This window comes from Macaca mulatta, chromosome 1 (assembly GCF_049350105.2).
Source record: "Macaca mulatta isolate MMU2019108-1 chromosome 1, T2T-MMU8v2.0, whole genome shotgun sequence".
Classification (NCBI taxonomy): domain Eukaryota; kingdom Metazoa; phylum Chordata; class Mammalia; order Primates; family Cercopithecidae; genus Macaca; species Macaca mulatta.
Window position 1 is genome coordinate 115725303 of NC_133406.1, and position 24328 is coordinate 115749630.

At 47.1% G+C, this 24328-nt stretch overlaps 1 protein-coding gene and 1 long non-coding RNA gene across 33 annotated transcripts; one reads left to right on the forward strand and one right to left on the reverse strand.

The window, feature by feature from the left end:
* Window positions 1-13192: 13192 nt before the first annotated feature.
* On the reverse strand, window positions 13193-14029 carry LOC107000895 (uncharacterized). The gene is made up of 2 exons (XR_001448051.3): window positions 13889-14029; window positions 13193-13444 (listed from the first exon to the last, which is right to left on the reverse strand). It is a non-coding gene; the product is annotated as an uncharacterized LOC107000895 (long non-coding RNA).
* RFX5 (regulatory factor X5) lies at window positions 13829-20738 on the forward strand. Of its 32 annotated transcripts, none has more exons than XM_015150912.3 (11): window positions 13829-14324; window positions 14473-14597; window positions 14746-14874; window positions 15118-15151; window positions 15875-15957; window positions 16215-16334; window positions 16834-16953; window positions 17092-17173; window positions 17487-17688; window positions 17926-18029; window positions 18193-20738. In XM_015150912.3, exons 3-11 carry the CDS (start codon window positions 14759-14761, stop codon window positions 19192-19194), a joined length of 1863 nt encoding a protein of 620 aa, XP_015006398.1. In that variant the 5' UTR covers window positions 13829-14324; window positions 14473-14597; window positions 14746-14758; the 3' UTR covers window positions 19195-20738.
* The last annotated feature ends 3590 nt before the right edge of the window (window positions 20739-24328 follow it).

The following is a 24328-nucleotide window of genomic DNA, read 5'->3' on the forward strand; positions in this document are numbered from 1 at the left end:
ATTATTTTATTTTATTTTGGATAGAGTCTTGCTCTGTCACCCAGACTGGAGTGCAGTGGCACAATCTTGGCTGACTGTAACATCTGCCTCCTGGGTTCAAGCAATTCTTTTGTCTCAGCCTCCCAAGTAGCTGGAATTGCAGGCATGTGCCACCACACCTGGATACTTTTTGTATTTTTAGTAGAGACTGGGTTTCACCATATTGGCCAGGCTGGTCTCGAACCCCTGAACTCAAGAGATCCGCCCACCTCGGCTTCCCAAAGTGCTGGAATTACAGACATGAGCCACTGTGCCCAGCCCAAATGGTAATTCTACTGACTCCTTTATTCTCTACCTAGACAATATTAAATAACATTCAGGTATTGACTTACATTCTTTTCAGTCTTCTGAAAAGGTATCTTTCTTTTAAACATTGGAGCAGCCTAGGACCCCCAGTATGGTCTCACCACCCCAGGAATACACCATACTTTCCCTTTGAGGCCTTTAAACACACTCTCTGAGACGTCCACCTCAACTGGAGTCCCGATTCCCTCCTTCTGCCTCACCTGCCATCCAAGCCAGATTTCCATGTCCTCTGGGAAACCTCCTTCCCTGGCTCCTCCAGGCCAGGGGCCCATCTTAACACCCACAAAGCCTGCTGCACTTAACCTCATCATAAACACATGTCTGTTTGAATCGAAACTCTCTGTTAATTCCCAGTACCTAGCTTGGATGTTGGCACTTAGCATGCTTTAATGAATAAATGGATATAAAGGAAGTGCTCAAGATGAGTAGGGAGTTACAGGGAGCCTTGGGATTTACAAGGTTTTACCATAAGTTTCTCTCCTTAGTCTCTGCCCTGTTCTCTTCAATAATCAAACTTCTTTAGAATGAGAAAGGATAATGTAGTTCTACATCATTTCTATCTCTTCCTAAAAGCTTAAAATTCCACTCAACAATATTCCATCCCATTCATCTTGTTCATTCTGGTAAGAGCAATTGCCATACCTAAAGGCAGGGAAACTACTGAAGACAACTGGGGCGGCCAGGAGTGGTGGCTCACGCCTGTAATCCCAGCACTTTGGGAGGCCGAGAAGGGTGGATCACGAGGTCAGGAGTTCGAGACCAGCCTGGCCAAAATGGTGAAACCCCATCTCTACTAAAAATAAAAAAATTAGCGGGGCATGGTAGCACACGCCTGTAATCCCAGCTACTCAGGAGGCTGAGGCAGGAGAATCACTTCAACCTGGGAGGCGGAGCTTGCAGTGAGCCAAGATCGCGCCATTGCACTCGAGCCTGGGCGACGGAGCGAGACTCTGTCTCCAAAAAAAAAAAAAGACAACTGGGGCTATGTCTAAAGGACTCATGCCATATCTGACAAAAGATTTGTATCTAGAATGCATGAAAAACTCTAAAAACTCAACAGTAAAGGCGGGCACGGTGGCTCAAGCCTGTAATCCCAGCACTTTGGGAGGCCGAGACGGGCGGATCACGATGTCAAGAGATCGAGACCATCCTGGCTAACACGGTGAAACCCCGTCTCTACTAAAAAAATACAAAAAACTAGCCGGGTGAGATGGCGGGCACCTGTAGTCCCAGCTACTCGGGAGGCTGAGGCAGGAGAATGGTGTAAACCCGGGAGGCGGAGCTTGCAGTGAGCTGAGATCCGGCCACTGCACTCCAGCCTGGGCGACAGAGCGAGACTCCATCTCAAAAAAAACAAAAACAAAAACAAAAAAAAACTCAACAGTAAAAAAACAAACACTCCAGTTAGAAAACGAGCAAAAGGGACGGGCATGGTGGCTCACACTTGTAATCTCAGCACTTTGGGGGGACGAGGCGTGTGGATCACTTGAGGCCAGTAGTTCGAGACCAGCCTCACCAACATGGCGAACCCCATCTCTACCAAAAATACAAATATTAGCCAGGTATGGTGGCGTGCACTTGTAGTCCCAGCTACTTGGGAGGTTGAGGCAGGAGAATCGCTTGAACATGGGAGGTGGAGGTTTTGGTGAGCTGAGGTCATGTCACTGCATTCCAGCCTGGGTGACAGCATGAGACTCAGTCTCAAAAAAAAAAAAAAAAAAGGGAGCCAGGTGTGTTGGCTCACGCCTGTAATCCCAGCACTGTGGGAGGCCAAGGTAGGCAGATCATTTGAAGTCAGGAGTTCGAGACCAGCCTGGCCAATATGGTGAAACCCCATCTCTACTAAAAATACAAAAAATTAGCCAGGCCTGGTGGCACATACTTGTAATCCAGCTACTTGGGAGACTGAGGCATGAGAATCACTTGAATCCGGGAGGTTGCAGTGAGCCGAGATCGCGCCACTGCAGTCACTCCACCCTGGACAACAAGAGCGAAACTCCATCTCAAAAAAAAGAGTCTGATCAAGCCTCTAGGTCTCTCATCAGTTTATAGGAGATACAAGGAACAGAAGAACAAGTTTAAAAATACTATAGGCCAGGCGCGGTGGCTAACGCCTGTAGTCCCAGCACTTTGGGAGGCCAAGCTGTATCGGGAGAACCCGCTCCCGATGTTTAACGTGGGTTCTTTTCTATTTCCTAAGTGTCTCGGCTGGGTTGAGAAATAAAGGGAAAGAACACAAGAGAGAGAGATTTAAAGCTGGGTGTAGGGGGCAGACATCACATGTCCGCAGGATCCGTGATGTTCCCCGAGCGGTAAAACCAGCAAGTTTTTATTAGCGATTTTCAAAAGGAGAGGAGTGCACGAATAGGGTGTGGGTCACAGAGATCACATGCTTCACAAGGTAATAAAATATCACAAAGCAAATGGAGGCGGGGTGAGATCACAGGACCACCGGATGAGGAGAAATTAAATTGCTAATGAAGTTTCGGCACACATTGTCATTGATAACATCTTATCAGGAAACAGGGTTTGAGAGCAGGTAACCTGTCTGACCACAATTTATTAGGTGGGAATTTTCCCATCCTAGTAAGCCTGGGAGCACCATAGGAGACCAGGGCTTATTTCATCCCATCAGCTTCAACCATAAAAGACGGGACACCTTAAAAGGGGCCGTCTATAGGCCTACCTTCAGGACGCATTCTCTTTCTCAGGGATGTTCCTTGCTGAGAAAAAGAATTCAGCGATATTTCTCCTATTTGCTTATGAAAGAGGAGGAATATAGCTCTGTTCCATCCGGCTCACCGGCGGCCAGTTCAAAGTTACTTCTCTTGTTCCCTGAACATCGCTGTTATCCTGTTCTTTTTTTTTTTTTTTTTTTTGAGGCGGAGTCTCGCTCTGTCGCCCAGGCTGGAGTGCAGTGGCCAGATCTCAGCTCACTGTAAGCTCCGCCTCCCGGGTTCCCGCCATTCTCCTGCCTCAGCCTCCCGCGTAGCTGGGACTACAGGCGCCGCCACCACGCCCGGCTAATTTTTTGTATTTTTAGTAGAGACGGGGTTTCACTGTGTTAGCCAGGATGGTCTCGATCTCCTGACCTCGTGATCCGCCCGTCTCGGCCTCCCAAAGTGCTGGGATTTCAGGCTTGAGCCACCGTGCCCGGCCCCTGTTCTTTTTTTTAAGATGCCCAGATTTCATATTGTTCAAACACACATGCTCTACAAACAATTTGTGAAGTTGACACAATCACAGGGTCCTGAAGCGACATTCATCCTTCTCAGTTTACAAAGAAGATGACGGGATTAAGAGATTAAAGTAACAACAGGCATAGGAAAACACAGGGGTATTCATTGGGGAAGTGATAAGTGTCCATGAAATCTTCACAGTTTATGTTCAGAGATTACAGTAAAGTCAGGTACAAGAAATTATAAAAGTATTAATTTTGGGAACTAATAAATGTCCATGAAATCTTCACAATTTATGTTCTTCTGCTGCGGCTTCAGCCAGTCCCTCCGTTTGGGGTCCCTGACTTCCCGCAACAAAGCTGGGTAGATCACTTAAACTCAGGAGTTCAAGACCAGCCTGGCCAACATGGCAAAAATCCCTCTCTACAAAAAGATACAAAAATTAGCTGGGCATGGTGGCATGTGCCTGCAGTCCCAGCTACTCCAGAGGCTGAGGCTAGGACCACAGGCACACATTATCTCTTTTTTTTTTTTTTTTTTTTGAGACGGAGTCTCGCTCTGTCACCCAGGCTGGAGTGCAGTGGCCGGATCTCAGCTCACTGCAAGCTCCACCTCCCGGGTTCACGCCATTCTCCTGCCTCAGCCTCCCGAGTAGCTGGGACTACAGGCGCCTGCCACCTCGCCCGGCTAAGTTTTTTTTTTTTTTTTTGTATTTTTAGTAGAGACGGGGTTTCACCGTGTTAGCCAGGATGGTCTCGATCTCCTGACCTCGTGATCCACCCGTCTCGGCCTCCCAAAGTGCTGGGATTACAGGCTTGAGCCACCGCGCCCGGCCACATTATCTCTAATAGTTACTCATTTGTTTGTTTCTTTGGCAAGAGCAGCTAAAAATTATGAAAAAATTCAAACATACAAGAGGAGAAGGAAGAATGTAATAAACGTCCACATACACATACCCATCATCCTGCTTGAATTGCTTGAATCCAGGAGGTGGAGATTGCAGTAAGCTGTGATCATGCCACTGAACTTCAGCCTGGGTGACAGAGCCAGACCCTGTCTCAAACAAACAAATACACACCACTATAAAGATACAATAATAAAAATCCAGAATGTGGGAAATCTTATGGAGCAAATGACCTGTCTCCTCAACAGACCCATTGAGAGAGACAGACTATGGATTAGAAAGAATTGGGAAACACATTAACCGAACCAAATACAATGCAGTGTGTGACCTTTGCTGATCCTGATTTGAACCTATCAAGAGAAAAATACAGTTTTTGAGAAAACTAGAGAAATGTGAACAGTGACTGGATGTGTAATGATATTGAGAAATAATTTTTTATTTTTAGGTGTGATAATGGCATTGGGCATTATTTAAAAAGAGAGTCTTTGTTTTTTAATCACATTAAATTATTTACTGTAAATACCTAAGTATTTAAAGATGATACAATATAATGAATGTCTGCATTATAGTAATTTAGAGTGGGAAGGCATGGATAAAACAAGATGATCAGCCGGGTGCAGTGGCTCAGCCGGGCGCAGTGGCTCACGCCTGTGATCCCAGCACTTTGGGAGGCTGAAGTGGGCAGATCACCTGAGGTCAGGAGTTCAAGACCAGCCTGGCCAACATGTGAAACCCCGTTATCTACTAAAAATACAAAAATTAGCTGGGCTTCATGGCAGATGCCTGTAATCCCAGCTATTCAGGAGGCTGAAGCGAGAGAATCTCTTGACCATGGGAGGCTGATGTTACAGTGAGCCGAGATCACGTCATTTCACTCCAGCCTGGGCAACAGAGCGAGATTGTCTCAAAAAAAAACAAAACAAAACAAAACAAAAAAAGATCAGGGCCAGGCGCAGTGGGTCACGCCTGTAATCTCAGCAGTTTGGGAGGCCAAGGTGGGCAGATCACCTGAGGTCAGGAGTTCAAGACCAGTCTGGCCAACGTGGTGAAACCCCATCTCTACTAAAAATACAAAAATTAGCCAGACATGGTGGTGTGTGCCTGTAATCCCAGCTACCTGGGAAGCTGAAGCAGGAGAATCACTGGAACCCAGGAGGCAGAGGTTGCAGGCCGAGACTGCACCACTGCACTCCAGCCTAGGCGACGGGAGCCAAACTCCTTCTCAAAAAAAAAAAAAAAAAAAAAGAGCCGGGCGCGGTGGCTCAAGCCTGTAATCTCAGCACTTTGGGAGGCCAAGACGGGCGGATCACGAGGTCAGGAGATCGAGACCATCCTGGCTAACACAGTGAAACCCCTTCTCTACTAAAACATCCAAAAAACTAGCCGGGCGAGGTGGCGGGCGCCTGTAGTCCCAGCTACTCGGGAGGCTGAGGCAGGAGAATGGCGTGAACCCGGGAGGCGGAGCTTGCAGTGAGCTGAGATCTGGCCACTGCACTCCAGCCCGGGCGACAGAGCGAGACTCTGCCTCAAAAAAAAAAAAAAAAAAAAAAAGAGAGAGAAAAAGTAAAAAGGGGCCGGGCACTGTGGCTCACACCTGTAATCCCAGCACTTTGAGAGGCCAAGGTGGGCAGATCACAAGGTTAGGAGTTCGAGACCAGTCTGGCCAACATGGTGAAACCCTATCTCTACTAAAAATACAAAAAATTAGCCGGGTGTGGTGACACATGCCTGTAATCCCAGCTACCAGGGAGTCTGAGATAGGAGAATCCCTTGAACCCAGGAGGCAGATGTTGCAGTGAGTGGAAATCATGTCATTGTACTCCAGCCTGGGCGACAGAGCAAGACTGTCTCAAAAAAAAAAAAAAAGAGATGGTCAGATGTGGACGATCATTCAAGCAGGATGTGGTCAAGCAGTATGTGGGTGTTGATTACATTCTTCCTTCTCCTCTTACATGTTTGAAATTTTTCATAGTTTTTAGCTGTTCTTCCCAAAAAACAAAAACAAAAAAAAGAGTAACTGTGTGAGATGATGTATATATTAATTTGCTTCACTATAGTAACATTATGTATATCTTAAATATACACAATAAAATTAATTTTTTTAAAGAAAGAAATCTTTTTCACAATAAAAGCTTAAAATCCTGTTCACGTTTATCCTGATCTTGGCGTCCTCTCATTATGTCTAACCCTATGTCACCGAAACGACTCCAAAAACAAGAGGCCCTCCTGTAACACACAACCCAGGCACCAGCAATGTGGAAAGGGTACCCACCCACCTGCCTCAGCCTCCTGAGTAGCTGCACCCACTTCTCTGTGCTGCACTCACAAAGATTCTACCCCACACCCCAGAACCAGGCTAGATGAACAAGAATAGCAAAGCTGGGGAGTGTGCTGTGGGAAAAGTCTACCATATCACCTAGGATCTCCTGCCAACACCATGGCTTATAAGGCCATGTAGAAGGTTCTAGAAAGTTTGTTGAGCTCAAGGACACCCTCAGAAAAGCTGTACTGCCAGTCCATCAGGACAAAGGAGATAAGAGAGCATTGGGAGATGTCTATCCCATCGTTGGTCCTTCAAGCATTATCTCACACACTGCTCTCCAGTAAGTCTCTAAAAGACAGCATCGGGCAATTGCACTCATCTCAGAGAATCCTTCTCGCATTCCTGCATCCAGCCCTCCCACTTTCATCTTCCAAGTGTTTGACCAGCTGGCTCCATGCTCTGGATATCTGCTCCGTGCCATCCTCTGGCATGCTCTTAGGAGTCCCTTCCCTGACTTCCTGATTTTGATGTGTGGCAGACTCTCTACCCTCAATACTATCTGACCTAGAGGAATGTGTGCAACACATTGTTCATGGAAAAAAGTAATCGTAGAGTTGTGTGAATAACTCTATAACTATAGTATAATCCCCAGTTTTAAAAACAAATTCAACCACAATAGCAACAAAAACTTCTATTTAAGGCCAGGCGCAGTGGCTCAAGCCTGTAATCCCAGCACTTTGGGAGGTCAAGGAGGGCGGATCACTTGAGGCCTGGAGTTTGCGACCAACCTGGCCAACATGGTGAAACCCCATCTCTACTAAAAACACAAAAATTAGCTGGGCATGGTGGCACGCACCTGTAGTTCCAGCTACTCAGGAGGCTGAGGCAGGAGAATCGTTTGAACCTGGGAGGCAGAGGTTGCAGTGAGCTGGGATTGCATCACTGCACTCCAGCCTGAGCAACAGAGCGAGACTCTATCTCAAAAAACAAAACAAAAAAACCCCTCTATTTAAGTGGTCCTGTTTGCAATGACATGGAAGTGAATACGGGAGGATACTTATCAGAACACGTTACCTCAGAGGGGTGAGGATTTTTTATGAAACTTGACAAGCTGTTTCTAAAACTAGACCGGAAATGCGAATGTACAGTGTTCCAGTTACCTAGTGCTGTGTAACAAACTACACCAAAACTTAGTGGCTTAAAGCAATGACAACATCACTTTTGCCCACAAATCTGTCGTTTGGACAGGGCTCAGAAGGAATAGCTTGTCTCTGCTCGGTGTCAGTGGAGGCAGCTTAAAGGCTGGAGGCTAGAATCATCTGATAGCTCACTCACTCACAGGTCTGGAGACTCACGCTTCTGTCACTCGGACCTTCAGCTGGGGCTGGGGCCAGAACATCTACACATGACCTTTCCATATGGCTGCTTGGCTCCCTCACAACATGGTAGCTGGGTTCCAAGAGAGAGCAGCAAAGGTGAAGGCGTGTCACCTACTCCAGCCGACACTTGGCAGTCACACAGCATCACTTCCACCACATTCCAATTACTGAGCCAGTCACAAAGGCCTTCCCAGGTTCAAGGAAACAGGGACTAGACTCCATTTCTTTCATTTATGTATCTATCTATCTATTTATCTATCTATCTATTTATTTTTGAGATGGAGTCTCACTCTGTCACCCAGGCTGGAGTGCAATGGCATGATCTTGGCTCACTGCGACCTCCATCTCCTGGGTTCAAGTGATTCTCCCACCTCATCCTCCCACGTAGCTGGGATTACAGGCACCCGCCACCATGTCCAGCTAATTTTTTGTATTTTTAGTAGAGACGGAGTTCCCCCAGGTTGGCCAGGCTGCTCTCAAACTTCTGACATCAGGTAGTACACCTGCCTCAGCCTCCCAAAGTGCTGGAGTTACAGGTGTGACCCACCTCACCCAGCCTAATTTTTCTATTTTTAGTAGAGACAGGGTTTCATCATGCTGGCCAAGCTTGTCTTGAACTCCTGACCTCAAGTGATCTGCCCACCTCGGCCTCCCAAAGTGCTAGGATTACAGGCGTGAGCCACCACGCTCGGCTGACTCCACCTCTTGACAGGGAAGTTGTAAGATTCTGAAATAGTGTGTGGAACCAGAAACATTGTGGCCACGTTTGGAAAATACAATCTTCCATATATAGGAATAATTATTTTAATTAATAAAACCAATAACAGAAGACTCTCAGCATTAGATTTCAAAATGTACTATATAATTACATTAACTAAAACTGTGTTATGGGTGCAGAAATAGACAAAAAGAATCAACAAAAGAGAACAAGCTGGACATGGTGACATGCGCCTATAATCTCAGCTACTCAGGTCACTAAGGTGGGAGGATCACTTGAGCCCAGGAGTTTGAGGCTGCAGTGAGCTAGCATCCTGCCACTGCACTCCAGCCTGGGTGACAGAGTGAGACTCTGTCTTAAAAAAAAAAAAAAAAAAAAAAAAAACCTAAAATTAAAATTTTTTAAAAAGAGAGGCTAAGGTCCAGAAATACACCCAACTATACAAAGAAAGTTAGTACACAATAAAAGCAGATGATAAAACTGCAAAAGGAAACAGTTATAAGAAGAAGAAAATGGCAGTATATATTGAAATGACTGGCCATTCATTGGAAAACAAGCATATTAAATTAGATGCTATGTAAGGTGTTACTAACTGCCAACCAACCATTCCCAAACCTCTTTTCCCTTGCTCATCATAGGTAACTTCTATCCTTAATTTTATGGTCATGATCCTCTTGCTTTTTATTAATTATTTTTACCACATATGTATTTACCCATAAACAATATATTGTTCAGTTTTGCCTGACATTAAATATTTATAAATTGCATTGCACTGTATGTTTTCTTCTGTGTTTTGGCTTTTTAACTTTCTGAAGTTCATCCAATGGATATGTGTGGCTGTAGCTCATTAATTTCCACTGATCTATGACATTCCATCCAGTGACTATATCACAACTTATCATTCTAGGGTTTGTGGATATTGGATCATTTCCAGTTTTTACTAATGCAAGCAGTGAGACTATAAACTTTACTGCCTGTGTTTTTGGGCATATGTCTAAGAGAGCGATTACCGATATATTAAATGTAAATTGAAATACTCACATATTCAACTTCACCAAGTAATATTAAACTATTTTCCAAAACAGTTACACCAAATTACACTCCCACAACAGTGAATGAAAGCTCTTGTTGATTCATTACCATGTCAACCCTCAATATTGCCAGACGTTAAAACTTTTGCTGTGGCTCACACCTGTAATCCCAACAGTTTGGGAATCCGAGGTGGGCAGATTGCTGGAGCTCAGGAGTTCAAGATCAGCCTGGGCAACAAGGTGACACTCCGTCTACACAAAAAATACAAAAAAAATTAGCTGGGTGTGGTGGCGTGCCTGTGATCCCAGCTACTCAGGACGCTGAGGTGGGAGGATTGTTTGAGCCCAGGAGGTCAAGGCTGCAGTGAGCCACGATCATGCCATTGCACTCCAGCCTGGGTGACAGGGCAAGACCCTGCCTCAAAAAAAAAAAAAAAAGAAAAAAAAGAAAAGCCAATTTAGTGGGTGTGAAATGGTATCTTTTAAAATTTGCATTTTCCTGATTATCATATAGGGAATAACTTTTCATATGTTTATGAGCCATTTCTGCTTTTTTGTGAAATTCTCATCCATTTTTCTAGTTTGTTATCTTTTTTTTCTTTTTCTTTTTTTTTCTTTTTTCTTTCTTTCTTTCTTTTTTTTTTTTTTTTTTTTTTTTGAGGCAGTCTCACTCTGTTGCCTAGGCTGGAGTGTAGTGGTGCTATCTTGGCTCACTGCAACCCGGGTTCAAGCGATTCTCCTACTTAAACCTCCCAAGTAGCTGGGACTACAGGTGTGCACCACTATGCGCAGCTAATGTTAATTTTTGTATTTTAAGTGGAGATAGAGTTTCACCATGTTGGCCAGGCTGGTCTCGAACTCCTGATCTCAAGTGATCTGCCCATCTCAAACACCCAAAGTGCTAGGATTACAGAAGTGAGCCACCATGCCCAGGTGGTTATCTTCTTTTGTAGGAAGTCTTCAAAAATTCCAGATAATAATCCTTTGTCAGTTATATGTCTTCAAAATATATTCTCCCAATTTGCAGTTTGTCTTTGTATTATTTTTTATTATTGTATTGTATTGTATTTATTTTTTACTTATTTTTTTTGAGACAGGGTCTTACTCTGCTGCCCAGGTTGGAGTGCAGTGGCACCATCTATGCTCACTGCAACCTCTGCCTCCCAGGTTCAAGTGATTCTTCCACCTCACCCTCCCAAGTAGCTGGGATTACAAGCACGCGCCACCACAGCCCAGCTAATTTTTGTATTTTCAGTAGAGATGGGGTTTCACCATATTGGCCAGACTGGTCTTGAACTCCCGACCTCAAGTGATCCACCCACCACAGCCTCCCAAAGTGCTGAGATTACAGGTATGAGCCACTGTACCCAGCTGTTTGTTCGTTTATTTTTGAGACAGAGTCTTACTGTCACTCAGGCTGGAGTGCAGAGGTGGAAAAAAAAAAAAAAAAAGAAGTCCAGGCACGGTGACTTACGCCTGTAATCCCAACACTTTGGGAGGCTCACTTTGGGAGGCTGAGATGGGCGGATCACTTGAGGTCAGGAGTTGGAGACCAGCCTGGCCAACATGGTGAAATCCCATCTCTACCAAAAATATAAAAAATTAGCTGTGTGTGGTGACATGAGCCTGTAATCCCAGCTACTCGGGAGGCTGAGGCAGGAGTATTGCTTGAACTCGGGAGGTGGAGGTTGCAGTGAGCAGAGATTGTGCCACTGCACTCCAGCCTGGGTGACAAAGCAAGACTCCGTCTTAAAAAATAAAAAATAAATCACTCCCAATCTTAGTAGGCAATGTGTAATAGTGTCCCAGATGAACAAATACCACTCCCTTTTTGGACATATTTCTCTCTCTTTGGCACACCTTAGTCTCTTAGTTTTCACCTGTTTTACATATGCTTATCTTTCTGTGATTGGCCACAGGGGGAGTCTTTATTTACATAGGGTGAATCATCACTTCAGCCCCTGATTGGTTCCAGGCCAAGGTCCTGGCCCAAGCTTTCACTTCAGCCCCTGATTGGTTCCAGGCCAAGTTGTTGAGCCAAGCCTTCACCTCTGCCTCCAATTGGTTCTTTACACTATCATACCTCTTTCTGAGTGGTGCTTTCTCCAAGATAGCCTGCAGGCCCAGTCAGCACACTCCTCCCCTTCCCACTCCATAAGCTGCCCTCCTCACCCTCCCACTCAGCCTCATAGCTGGCAACCCTCTTTTGGGCTCCCTCTTTGCTGAGAGCTTTTCTGTTGCTTAATAAATCTGACTCTTGCTGGTCAGGAGTTCGAGACCAGCCTGGCCAACATGGTGAAACCCCATCTGTACTAAAAATGCAAAAAATTAGCCAGGCTCGGTGGCTGACACCTGTAATCCCAGCACTTTGGGAAGCCAAGACGGGCAGATCATGAGGTCAAGAGATCGAGACCATCCTGGCCAACATGGTGATCCCATTTCTACTAAAAATACAAAAATTAGCCCAGCGTGGTGGCAGGCGCCTGTAATCCCAGCTACCCAGGAGTCTGAGGCAGGAGAATCGCTTGTACCCAGGAGGTGGAAGTTGCAGTGAGCCAAGACTGTGCCATTGCACTCCAGCTTGGCAACAGACTGAGACTTCCATCTCAAAAAAAAAAAAAAAAAAATTAGCCGGGCGTGGTAGCAGTCACCTGTAGTTCTAGCTACTCGGGAGGCTGAGGCAGGAGAATCGCTTGAACCCAGGGGACGGAGATTGCAGTGAGCTGAGATCGCGCCACTGCACTCCAGTTCGGGCGATAGAGTGAGACTCCGTCTCAAAGAAATAAAAAAGAAAGAAAGAAAAAAGAAAACCTTCTTGCCAATATATCCTTATTCCCCCAACTCCACAATCTCCTGGCTTCCTCCAGTACTCATAGAAGCTGGTAATAGGGAAAGGCAGGCTGTAAAGGGCAATGGTGATGAGCTCAGGCAGCACTGCTGTCTTCTTTACAAAAGCACATTAATGATGAGCCTGGAGAACGTATTAGATGTCAGGATGGCAAATACAGTTTTGGTTGTAACATGTCCGCTGTGCAAAACAAAATATATCCATTTAAGAGGCTTGCAACCTGTAGTCCATGATCTCTCTGAAATTAGATGCAAAACTTGGTCTGTGTGTGTATTTTTCATGGTAGAGGGTCCATTGCTTTCGTCTGATTCATAACCTTAAAACGTCTTAAGGAAAAGGGTTAAGAACCCATAACCTGTTCAGTACAATGTTCCCTGAGGGTAAAAAGTTCCTCTGGCATCCAGCACTCCCGTGGGAGTCCATCAAAATTCCAGGGTTCACCGACTGCAGAACTATGGGGATGCAAATGCATTTGCAACTCCTTGGAAGGAAAGTACACACGGGAAATCAAGAAACACTAACAGGGAAAAAGCATTTTAGTTTAATGTGGTACAACTGCTGAGGTTTTGAGGCCTCCATCAAGAAGGAAAGAGCCCAGACTGCAGGTCTGTTGCGAGTGAGTGTGTCTGCAGGTTGTGTTAGGCATGTGGTGATTGTGATGGATGGGGGGTTATAGGAGCTTACAGCGAACTTCCATCACTCCTATCCATCATTTTCTAGTTATTTTATCATCCATTGATTCTTCTCTTCCGGTAGCTCTGAGGACCGTAGACTAAACTGAAACACAAAAGGGGAGGGCAAAAGAAAAGACAGTTCCAAAGGGAGACGAGCACTCGTTCTTTTATCCTGCGGTCCCTTTAAGAGAAGAATCTCTTGGGACCTGCAGTCCCAACCGACCCCAGTTTTAACCGAAACCCAACCCGGACTTCCCCCTCTTGACTCAAATAAGACCAATTTTGGATTTTCCCTCCCCTATTGACCAATCAGATTCTGTTACCAGGCAGACTTCAGCGGCCGCCGGTACGAGCCCGGCGCCTTCTGTCTCCGGGGTGGCAGCAGTGACCAATGACAGAGCAGGCCGCCCGTGTATCTAGGCAGATCGCGGCTGTTACAACCATTCAGAAAAAGGAAAATAAAGCAACGCACGAGCCGGCTGGGCCAGGACCTTGGGGCTGGGCCGGAGTGGAGGTGGCTACGAGGTAGTTTCTCTTTCTCCCTTACCTTTATTGTTGCTTGTTTTGGAAGGCGACTGTTCAGAGGTAGGGAGGGGGCAAGATGAGTTGGGAGGAGAGCAGAAAAAGACTGTAGCTGTATTTTCAACAGCTTCTTCACCCATGTGCACGTGCCCGGAATCTGGGACCCCATTCCCCTGCCGGGTTTCTGACGCCCAGCCCATGAGTTCCGCTACCCCGCCCCACCCCCCCCTCCACTTTGCAGAAACCGGGGATTGAATGGAGGGGGAAGGGAAGGAGGTGGGGGCGCGCCTCAGGATGGGCTGTTGTGGGAGATGACGTAGGGACCGGCGACGTGGGGAGGGGGAGCAGCGGGGGAAGTCGTGGAGAGATTAAGTAATGAGAACTTGGGCCCAGTTTTTTTTCCAAGCCTAGAAAGGCAGAATATGTTCGTATCCTTTCTGACCTCCCAAGCATATGCAATGGTGAGGAGTATTTTTGAGAATTAGAGAACTTTGTTTTGTGGCTGTTACTGTTGTTTTTGAGGGGGAGGAGGGCAGTATGGGGTCAGAGGCAGAAATGAAAATTTCTTGCTAACATGGATTCCCAATCCCCCTATCTCTTCCTTTACAGTTTTCCAGATTTAGGAGACTTCAAAAAGGTGGGGCAGATAGAATGGAGATGGCAAAGATCTCTTTGGGTATATATGGGCCTGGCGAAGTAATGGAATAATTTCTAATTTTCGGAGAAGGCAAGTGGTGAGAAAAAGACCACTGGGGAAATTCGGAGGCTTTGTTTCTGTTTCTCTGCCTTTCTGGGTAAAGAGATGAGGAGTGCCCTGGGGCCTTCAGGGGAAGGGAAGGCCAGTGTGAGTTACATCTTTATGCCTGTCCCTCTCAATTCTAGCCCTCATGCCGGGATGGCAGAAGATGAGCCTGATGCTAAGAGCCCCAAGACTGGGGGAAGGCCCCCTCCAGGTGGTGCTGAGGCTGGGGAACCTACCACCCTTCTTCAAAGGCTCCGAGGTACCATTTCGTAAGTACTGATCACATCTCCAAATCCTGTCCAAGACCTGAGTATAGATCCCTGCAGCACTTCACTTTGGCTGTAGATGAACTGCCTCTCAGCAAGGGCATGGGAGCAGAGGGAGATTCTTGGCCATGGTAGCAGTGCTTGAGCACCTGCTGGGCATTTCAGCCCTTTTCCCTCCTAAGCAGTCAGATAAAGAGAGGGAGAAAACCTCGTGTGTGACCTCCAGCTTTCTCCTATTCCCCACAGCAAGGCCGTGCAGAACAAAGTAGAGGGAATCCTGGTAAGTGTGTTGGGGAAGAGGGCAATAGAGGGATGGAAATGCTGAGGGGGGAGGATGTGAGGATGATGGGCATCAACAAAACATTGATGTGGGAGAGGTAGGGTCTATCTTGTCAGAAGATCCTTGGCTTTGCAAACTTGCTGCCAGTTTGACTTTGTGCCTCTCACTCGATCTCTGTGAGCGCTTGTGTAGAAGCCCAGCAGAGATGAATTCAGAGCTGATCTCCTCTACTCCCCTCCTCGATGTGGTAGCCTACAGGGCCCCTCAGAGCACCTAGTGTCAAATAATTTTTTTTTTTTTCTCGAGACGGAGTCTCGCTCTGTGGTCCAGGATGGAGTGCAGTGGTGCGATCTCAGCTCACTGCAAGCTCCACCTCCCGGGTTCACACCATTCTCCTGTCTCAGCCTCTCCAGTAGCTGGGACTACAGGCGCCCGTCACCACGCCCGGCTAATTTTTTTTGTATTTTTAGTAGAGACGGGATTTCACTGTATTAGCCAGGATGGTCTCGATCTCCTGACCTCGTGAACCGCCCACCTTGGCCTCCCAAAGTGCTGGGATTAGGCGTGAGTCACCGCGCCCAGCCTTATCAAATAATTTCTAAGGTCCTTTTTCAGTCTGACACCCTCTAAGTCAGCTAGACTTTGGGGTGGGAATCAGAGGGTCCTACATTGGGTCCTTCTTGGCCTTATTATTTCTCCTGCCTCTGTTTTGTCCTACCTCAGCAAGATGTACAGAAATTTTCTGACAATGACAAGCTGTATCTCTACCTTCAGCTCCCCTCAGGACCCAGCACTGGAGACAAAAGGTAGGTTTGATGGTATTTTTAGATGGCAGAGGTTCTGATTCTTAGAGAAAGGTTCACTGGGAAGGGGTGAGGTAAATAGGAAGACTCGTAACTGCTGTCCTTGATGAAGAGGTAAGGTCCCCACCCTGACTTGGTTTACCAGGGAAAGGTAGATTCTGGGTGAACTACTTTGGTCCAGCACTACTGAAGTGGTAGTTTGGGAAGAACCAGGACAACTGTTAGGGTCTTAGTAATGCTTGTTCCTTTTGTTTCTGTAGCTCAGAGCCAAGTACACTGAGCAATGAGGAGTACATGTATGCCTATAGGTGGATCCGCAACCACCTGGAAGAGCACACTGACACCTGTCTGCCAAAGCAAAGTGTTTATGATGCCTATCGGTGGGTGGAAGGGTGGGTGGTGGGGTGAGTGGATTGGTTGGCATAGGACCCCCTCACCCATGAAGAGCTTCCTGCCTTGATTAAAGCCTGCCTTCTTTTTTTTTTTTGAGACGGAGTCTCGATCTGTCGCCCAGGCTGGAGTGCAGTGGCGCTATCTCGGCTCACTGCAAGCTCCGCCTCCCGGGTTTACGCCATTCTCCTGCCTCAGCCTCCCGAGTAGCTGGGACTACAGGCGCCCGCCACCTCGCCCGGCTAATTTTTTTGTATTTTTAGTAGAGACGGGGTTTCATTGTGTTAGCCAGGATGGTCTCGATCTCCTGACCTCGTGATCCGCCCGTCTCGGCCTCCCAAAGTGCTGGGATTACAGGCTTGAGCCACCGCGCCCGGCCAAAGCCTGCCTTCTTAAAGGGTTCCTCACACTTGATCCCTAGGGACCCTTCGAGCCTACCCATGGCCTCCTTCTCTGAGTATGTTCCCACTCTGCTCCCCTCTCACTCAGGAAGTACTGTGAGAGTCTCGCCTGTTGCCGCCCACTCAGCACAGCCAACTTTGGCAAGATCATCAGAGAGATCTTCCCTGACATCAAAGCTCGAAGGCTTGGTGGCCGGGGCCAGTCCAAGTATCCTTGACTAGAGAGGTTGGGGGTGGAGGACCTGGGAGGAAGACTTAGGGTGTGGAGACCCAGGAGTGGAACAGCTTAACTTGCTCAAGGAGTTTGGAGATTGCCATGTGTTGGCTGCTCTTTAACTTGCATCAGATATTGCTACAGTGGCATACGAAGGAAGACCTTGGTGTCTATGCCACCCCTGCCTGGACTTGACCTAAAGGGTTCTGAGAGTGTAAGTACCAAATCACCCTCCAATTCTACTCTTCTCTCCCAGGTAAAAGGCAGAGGTCTTTGGGGCATGTTTTGAGGGCTAACAGCCTCAGTCATTATGTACGTAGCTTCTAGGTATGATGTTCCCTTCTGCCAACCCTGCAGCTGAGGCAGAGGATGAAGAGAACTTGTGGGCTTCTGCAGTGGGATAGGTAGAGGCTACTCCCGTCCCCAGTCTGGTCTCAGCTTTGGTCAACAGTCTTAGGTCACTTCAAGAGAGGGGACAAGGGTTATTTAATTTGGAGAGTGATTGGGCATGTCCTTCCCCACTTCAGCCAGAAATGGGCCCAGAAGTAACCCCAGCACCTCGAGATGAACTGGTGGAGGCAGCCTGTGCCCTGACGTGTGACTGGGCAGAGCGGATCCTGAAACGGTCCTTCAGTTCCATCGTTGAGGTCGCCCGCTTCCTGCTACAGCAGCATCTCATCTCTGCCCGATCTGCACATGCCCATGTGCTTAAGGCCATGGGGCTTGCTGGTGGGTGGACCCTCTCTTATGTCTCAGCAACCCTGACCCACTTTCAGCTTCAGTGACCCTCCCACACACAGAATAGAGACACCTTGGATTTGCCCTCTCTTCCTGGAGACCCTTCTAAGACATGCTTTAGCACCCCATTTCCTGTCTGTACCAGTCAGTGAATCAGAATTGCCTCACTCTCCTATTCCTCAGTTTCTTCCTCACCTTCACTCTATTACCTTTTTGGCACCTCTGCAGAAGAGGATGAACATGCACCTCGGGAACGGTCATCTAAACCAAAGAATGGTGTAGAGAACCCAGAGGGTTCACAAGCCCATAAGAAGCTGGAGAGACCGGCCCAGGTAAGGAAGTCAGTGGCCCTGACTTCGCTGTCCTGGGCTGGGGGCTTAGTATATCCTTTTCCTATTGGGTCCCATGCTTTTCCACTTCCTGTGCCTCTGGTGTCTATGTTTCCTCCAGTATTCAGTCTTCACACTTTACTGTGTTCCTCTCTTTACCTTTTAGCCTCCTAAGGATCTGGAAGCCCGAACTGGGGCTGGCCCTCTCGCACGTGGAGAGCGGAAGAAGAGTGTAGTTGAGAGCTCAGCCCCAGGAGCCAATAACCTGCAGGTTAACGCCCTAGTGGCTCGGCTGCCTCTGCTCCTTCCCCGGGCCCCTCGCTCGCTTATTCCACCAATCCCAGTCTCTCCACCTATTCTGGCCCCCAGGCTTTCTTCAGGTGCCCTGAAAGTGGCTACACTGCCTCTGTCTAGTAGGGCCGGGGCACCCTCAGCAGCTGTACCCATCATTAACATGATCTTACCAACTGTTCCTGCTTTGCCTGGACCTGGACCTGGGCCTGGGCCTGGGCCTGGGCGAGCTCCACCTGGGGGACTCACTCAGCCCCGGGGCACAGAGAACAGAGAGGTAGGCATAGGTGGTGACCCAGGACCACATGACAAGGGTGTCAAGAGGACAGCTGAAGTACCTGTGAGTGAGGCCAGTGGGCAGGATCCACCAGCTAAAGCAGCAAAGCAGGATATAGAGGATACAGCAAGTGATGCCAAAAGGAAACGGGGGCGCCCTCGAAAAAAGTCAGGTGGCAGTGGGGAAAGGAATTCTACCCCTCAGAAGTCAGCAGCTGCCATGGACTCTGCCCAGTCAAGGTTACCATGGGAGACATGGGGCTTAGGAGGGGAAGGCAACTCAGCTGGAGGGGCAGAAAGGCCAGGGCCAATGGGAGAGGCTGAAAAGGGGGCAGTGCTTGCCCAGGGTCAGGAAGATGGTACTGTTTTCAAAGGAGGAAGGGGCCCCAGTTCCCGGCATACCAAAGAAGCAGAAGATAAAATTCCCTTGGTCCCCTCAAAAGTGAGTGTCATCAGAGGCAGCAGAAGCCAAAAGGAGGCTTTTCCTTTGGCAAAGGGAGAGGTAGGCACTGCACCACAGGGTAATAAAGACTTAAAGGAGCATGTGCTTCAAAATTCCTTATCCCAGGAGCATAAAGACCCCAAAGCAACACCCCCATGATATAGGTCTGTGGGGAAGAGTGTTTATATCCCTACATTAACTTTGCCTAGTGGAGGCCCTTCTCTGCACTTGCTTCTCATTTGGCTATTCTTTTCCTAAAGAAGTCCATTCTCTTCTGTACAGACAGCTGAGTCATCCAGTCTACTTAGTACCTGGTTGCTGCCTCTGACCTTTTCAGCTTGATACCCTTGGCTTTAGTATAACCAATAAATCTGTAGTGACCTTACCTGTATTCCCTGTGCTATCCTGTGGGAAGGTAGGAATGGGCTATGATGAATGTATAGGTTAGGGATCTTTTGGTTTTAAATCACAGAAAACCTAATTCAAACTGGCTTAAAATAAAAAGGGTTTATTGGTTCATGTAACTGGAAAGTCCATAGGTAGTGCTGGCTCCAGGTGAAGCCTGACCCAGTAGCTCAGTATGTCTCTAAATACCGGACTGATTTTTTTTCTCACTGTTGCGTCTTCTGTAGGACCATCTTAAGTCTGGGCCACTTAATGGCTGCTAGCATTCCTAGGATTACACGTTTCCCCATTTATGTCCAATCAGAAAAAGAAGGCATCTTTGTACCAGAAATCTCAGCAAAAGCCCTAACATTCACACTGATTAGGCCTGGGTCACATGTCCACCCCTGACCAATCACTGTGGCCAGGAGGATGGTACATGCTAATTTGCTCATTCTACACCATGGACTACACCTTTGGGGAAAAGGGTGGGGTCAGCCTCCCCAAAATCACATGGATTCCCCAAGTGGAAACTAGGAGCATGCAGTTGCTTGGGTGGCCGCTGACACCAGGCTACTATTATTTTAGCTTGCTAAGTTGAGATCAGCTAGACCTGCTTTTTTTTCTCCTCAGTCTTGCATTTCCCTCAATACAAGCTATAGCCTCTTTCCTCTTGTTTCTAGTCTCAGAATGAAGGAGAGGGAAGCCATTTTCCTGTAGGGACTCTCCAGTCTCATTTAGACAATAGTCCCTTTTTTTCTGCCTCCATCTTAGAGATGGAGCTCCTTTTCCTGTTTCTTAATTTTTGTTTTCTCCTCATTCCTGCTTCCCTATCTCTCCCTATTGCCAGTTCCACCAGCTAGCATGAAAGACTTCCTAGCCATTAAATCTATTCTGTAGCCACCAGGTGGCAGCATCTTGTCATACGTGTCAGGACTTAGGACTGCGGGGTTTAGGTTAGATGTCACAGAAAGAGCTAGTTCTGTGGTCAGGCAGCACCAATGAGAACGGAATGCAGACCCTCCAGATGTATCCTTGGGAGAAGCAGTAAACCAACTAATATTTATTGAAGACCTACTTTGTCCTCTACATAGGGTAGCTTCTGTCAGGGAATCTTGGTTCTTCCCCAAAAACACTGATTTTCTTTCAGGGAGACTTCATGTGTTCATTTATTTCCACCAGAGCAGATTTAAAGAAATTATAATATGTAATGTTTGGTATCTATAAAGAGTATATCTAATGTGAATAAATTATGAAGCATACTAATGAGTACCTATGACCCACAACACAATTTATACATTAAAACATTTGAAATACCATTGTGTTTGTGTTCCTCCCTAGCCTGTCCCCTGCCTCTTCTTAGCAGTAACCACTGTCCTTAACTTTCATGTCTATTATCTGCTATAGATTTTTTAAACCGTATATATATATATACAGCCCAAGCTGATGTCTCTGAATTTACAGCTCTTATGCGGTAGAGTATCATGACTTAGTTCTTTTTGTTTTACAATATGTCTTATGTTGTTTTGTCCTTGCTTTGTGAGTTTTGACTTGTGCAGCTAACTCCTACTCACATCTACAGGGAAGTCATCTCTGATTCTTGCCTGACACACATGATCTCTCTCTGGGCTCCCTTAGCACTCTGTGCTCACTACTTATATAACTCACAGTGTGCTGTGATCATTTATTTGTCCGTCTCCCCAGCTAGAATGTTTGAAGTTGGGGTCTGAGTAAACCAGCTTCTAAAAAATGCCTGATACTTAAAAAACAAGAGGGAAAATATCAAAACCACAGGAAAGGACTCCTACTTCTGACAGCATGGATAAGAGAAAGGGCTATCCCATTAAAATACAACTAGATTCTAGATAAATCACAGCAAACATACTTTTTAGCACATTGCTGAGTTTATTAGAAAGATAAATCACTAAAAAAAAAAAGTACAGGCCAGGCACCGTGGCTCACGCCTGTAATCCCAGCACTTTGGGAGGCCGAGGTGGGCAGATTATGAGGTCAGGAGATCGAGACCATCCTGGCTAACACGGTGAAACCCCGTCTCCACTAAAAATACCAAAAATTAGCCGGGCATGGTGCCAGGCGCCTGTAGTCCCAGCTACTCAGAAGACTGAAGCAGGAGAATGGTGTGAACCCAGGAGATGGAGGTTGCAGTGAGCCGACATCGCGCCACTGCACTCCAGCCTGGGTGACAGAGCGAGACTCCACCAAAAAAAAAAAAAACACAAATTAAAAAAAAAAAGGCCGGGCGCGGTGGCTCAAGCCTGTAATCCCAGCACTTTGGGAGGCCGAGACGGGCGGATCACGAGGTCAGGAGATCGAGACCATCCTGGCTAACACAGTGAAACCCCGTCTCTACTAAAAAAAATACAAAAACTAGCCGGGCGAGGTGGCGGGTGCCTGTAGTCCCAGCTACTTGGGAGGCTGAGGCAGGAGAATGGCGTGAACCCAGGAGGTGGAGCTTGCAGTGAGCTGAGATCCGGCCACTGCACTCCAGCCTGGGCGACAGAGCGAGACTCCATCTCAACAAAAAAAAAATTAAGGCCGGGCGCGGTGGCTCAAGCCTGTAATCCCAGCACTTTGGGAGGCCGAGACGGGCGGATCACAAGGTCAGGAGATCGAGACCATCCTGGCTGACACGGTGAAACCCCGTCTCTACTAAAAAATACAAAAAACTAGCCGGGTGAGGTGGCGGGCGCCTGTAGTCCCAGCTACTCGGGAGGCTGAAGCAGGAGAATGGCCTAAACCCGGGAGGCGGAGCTTGCAGTGAGCTGAGATCCGGCCACTGCACTCCAGCCCCGGCTACAGAGCAAGACTCCGTCTCAAAAAAAAAAAAAAAAAAAAGTTGAAACCTATATAAAGGAAGAGCCACATGGAGTAGTAGAAGCAGGTTTGCCCTGAGGACAAATGCCAGTGTCAGCATTATGATCATAGTCTAAGCCTTGGGCCTAAGCCAAGGGAAGGGAAGAAAAACCTGCAACTCCTGAATTAAACCTGGATTCCTGAAGGGGCTAACATAGTTCCAGGTTTATGCAAATGCAAATCCTCTCTGGAGGGAAGTATTCCTAATTAAGGTCCTCAGGATTCCCACAGATTAAACAAAATATGAGTTCAAAACCCCAAAATATAAAATAGGCCAGGCACACTGGCTCACGCCTGTAATCCCAGCACTTTGGGAGGCTGTGGCAGGTGGATCGCTTGAGGCCAGAAGTTCAAGGCCAGCCTGGCCAATATTGTGAAACCCTGTCTCTACTAAAAATACAAAAATTAGCCGGGTGTGGTGACGTGCGCCTGTAATCCCAGCTACTTGGGAGGCTGAGGCAGGAGAATCCCTTGAACCCAGGAGGCAGAGGTTGCAGTGGGCTGAGACTGCACCACTGCACTCCAGCATGGGTGACAGAGCGAGACGCCATCTCAAAACAAAAAACAAAAAAACAAAAACCCCAAAATATAAAATATACAAGTAAACAAGCTACCATGAACAGGACTCAGCAGAAAACAACAAAACGGATTTAGATATCCAAGGTAAGTTACAGAATATAAAATCCCAGCACTTTGGGAGGCTGAGGCGGCCAGATCTCAAGTCCAGGAGTTTGAGACCAGCCTGGCCAACATGGTGAAACCCTGTCTCTACTAAAAATACAAAAATTAGCTGGGAGTGGTGGCTCATGCCTGTAATTGCAGCTACTGGGGAGGCTGAGGCAGGAGAACTGCTTGAACCTGCGAGGCAGAGGTTGCAGTGAGTCAAGATTGCACCATTGCACTCTAGCCTGGGCAACAGAATGAGACTCTGTCTTAAAAAAAAAAAAGATATAACTAGAGTCATATTTTACTGACTTTTGAATAAGCCAACTTCTTTCCCCAGTTTATAAACAAGACAAATAAATGACATTATCTTATTCTGTTGGTAATTTCCTGCCCTCCCCACACCTCAATGTGCAAAACATACATACTTTCCTACCAAAGCTAGAGGCTCTGTGTGTACACAGGATAGCATAGGTTCCCATAGGGTCACCCACCATCCAAGTGCAAAACCATCTACACCTATAGTGGTTCCTTGGGATCTTACATAGAGATGAGTGATTTTTTTTTTTTTAATCAAAAGATAATTTTCTAAAAATAGGTTCAGTGAAGTGAGAAATTTTAGAGCATATCACAAATGTTAAGCTTTTTAATTTAATTTAATTTTTTTTTTTGAGACAGAGTCTCCCTCTGTCACCCAGGCTGGAGTGCAGTGATGCAATCTTGGCTCACTGCAACCTCTGCCTCCTGGTTTTAAACAATTCTCCCTGCCTCAGCCTCCTGAGTATCTGGGATTACAGGCACCCACCACTAGGCCTGGCTAATTTTTATTTTTATTTTTATTATTTTTTTTTTATTATTATTATTTTTTTTTGAGACAGAGTCTCGCTCTGTCGCCCAGGCTGGAGTGCAGTGGCCGCATCTCAGCTCACTGCAAGCTCCGCCTCCCGGGTCTATGCCATTCTCCTGCCTCAGCCTCCCGAGTAGCTGGGACTACAGGCGCCGGCCACCTCACCCGGCTAGTTTTTTGTATTTTTTAGTAGAGACGGGGTTTCACCGTATTTAGCCAGGCTGGTCTCCATCTCCTGACCTTGTGATCCGCCCGTCTCGGCCTCCCAAAGTGCTGGGATTACAGGCTTGAGCCACCGCGCCCGGACTTGTTTTGTTTTTTAAGTAGAGACAGGGTTTTGCCGTGATGGCCAGGCTGGTCTTGAACTCTTGACCTCAGGTGATCCACCCACCTCAGCCTCCCAACATGCTAGGATTACAGGCATGAGCCACCATTCCCAGCCACAAATGTTATGCTTTTAAATTTAACATGGGGGGAAAGAATAGCATTCAGTTTTACAATTTGACAACTAAGGAGACTGAGGAG

Bases quoted from the DNA above. Each gene is read 5' to 3' on its own strand.
- RFX5 (XM_077991141.1), top strand. From the start codon at position 14,723: ATGCCTGTCCCTCTCAATTCTAGCCCTCATGCCGGGATGGCAGAAGAT. The intron at 15,152-15,874 runs GTAAGTGTGTTG...GTCCTACCTCAG, and splicing joins ACAAAGTAGAGGGAATCCTG to CAAGATGTACAGAAATTTTC. The intron at 15,958-16,214 runs GTAGGTTTGATG...TTGTTTCTGTAG, and splicing joins CCCAGCACTGGAGACAAAAG to CTCAGAGCCAAGTACACTGA.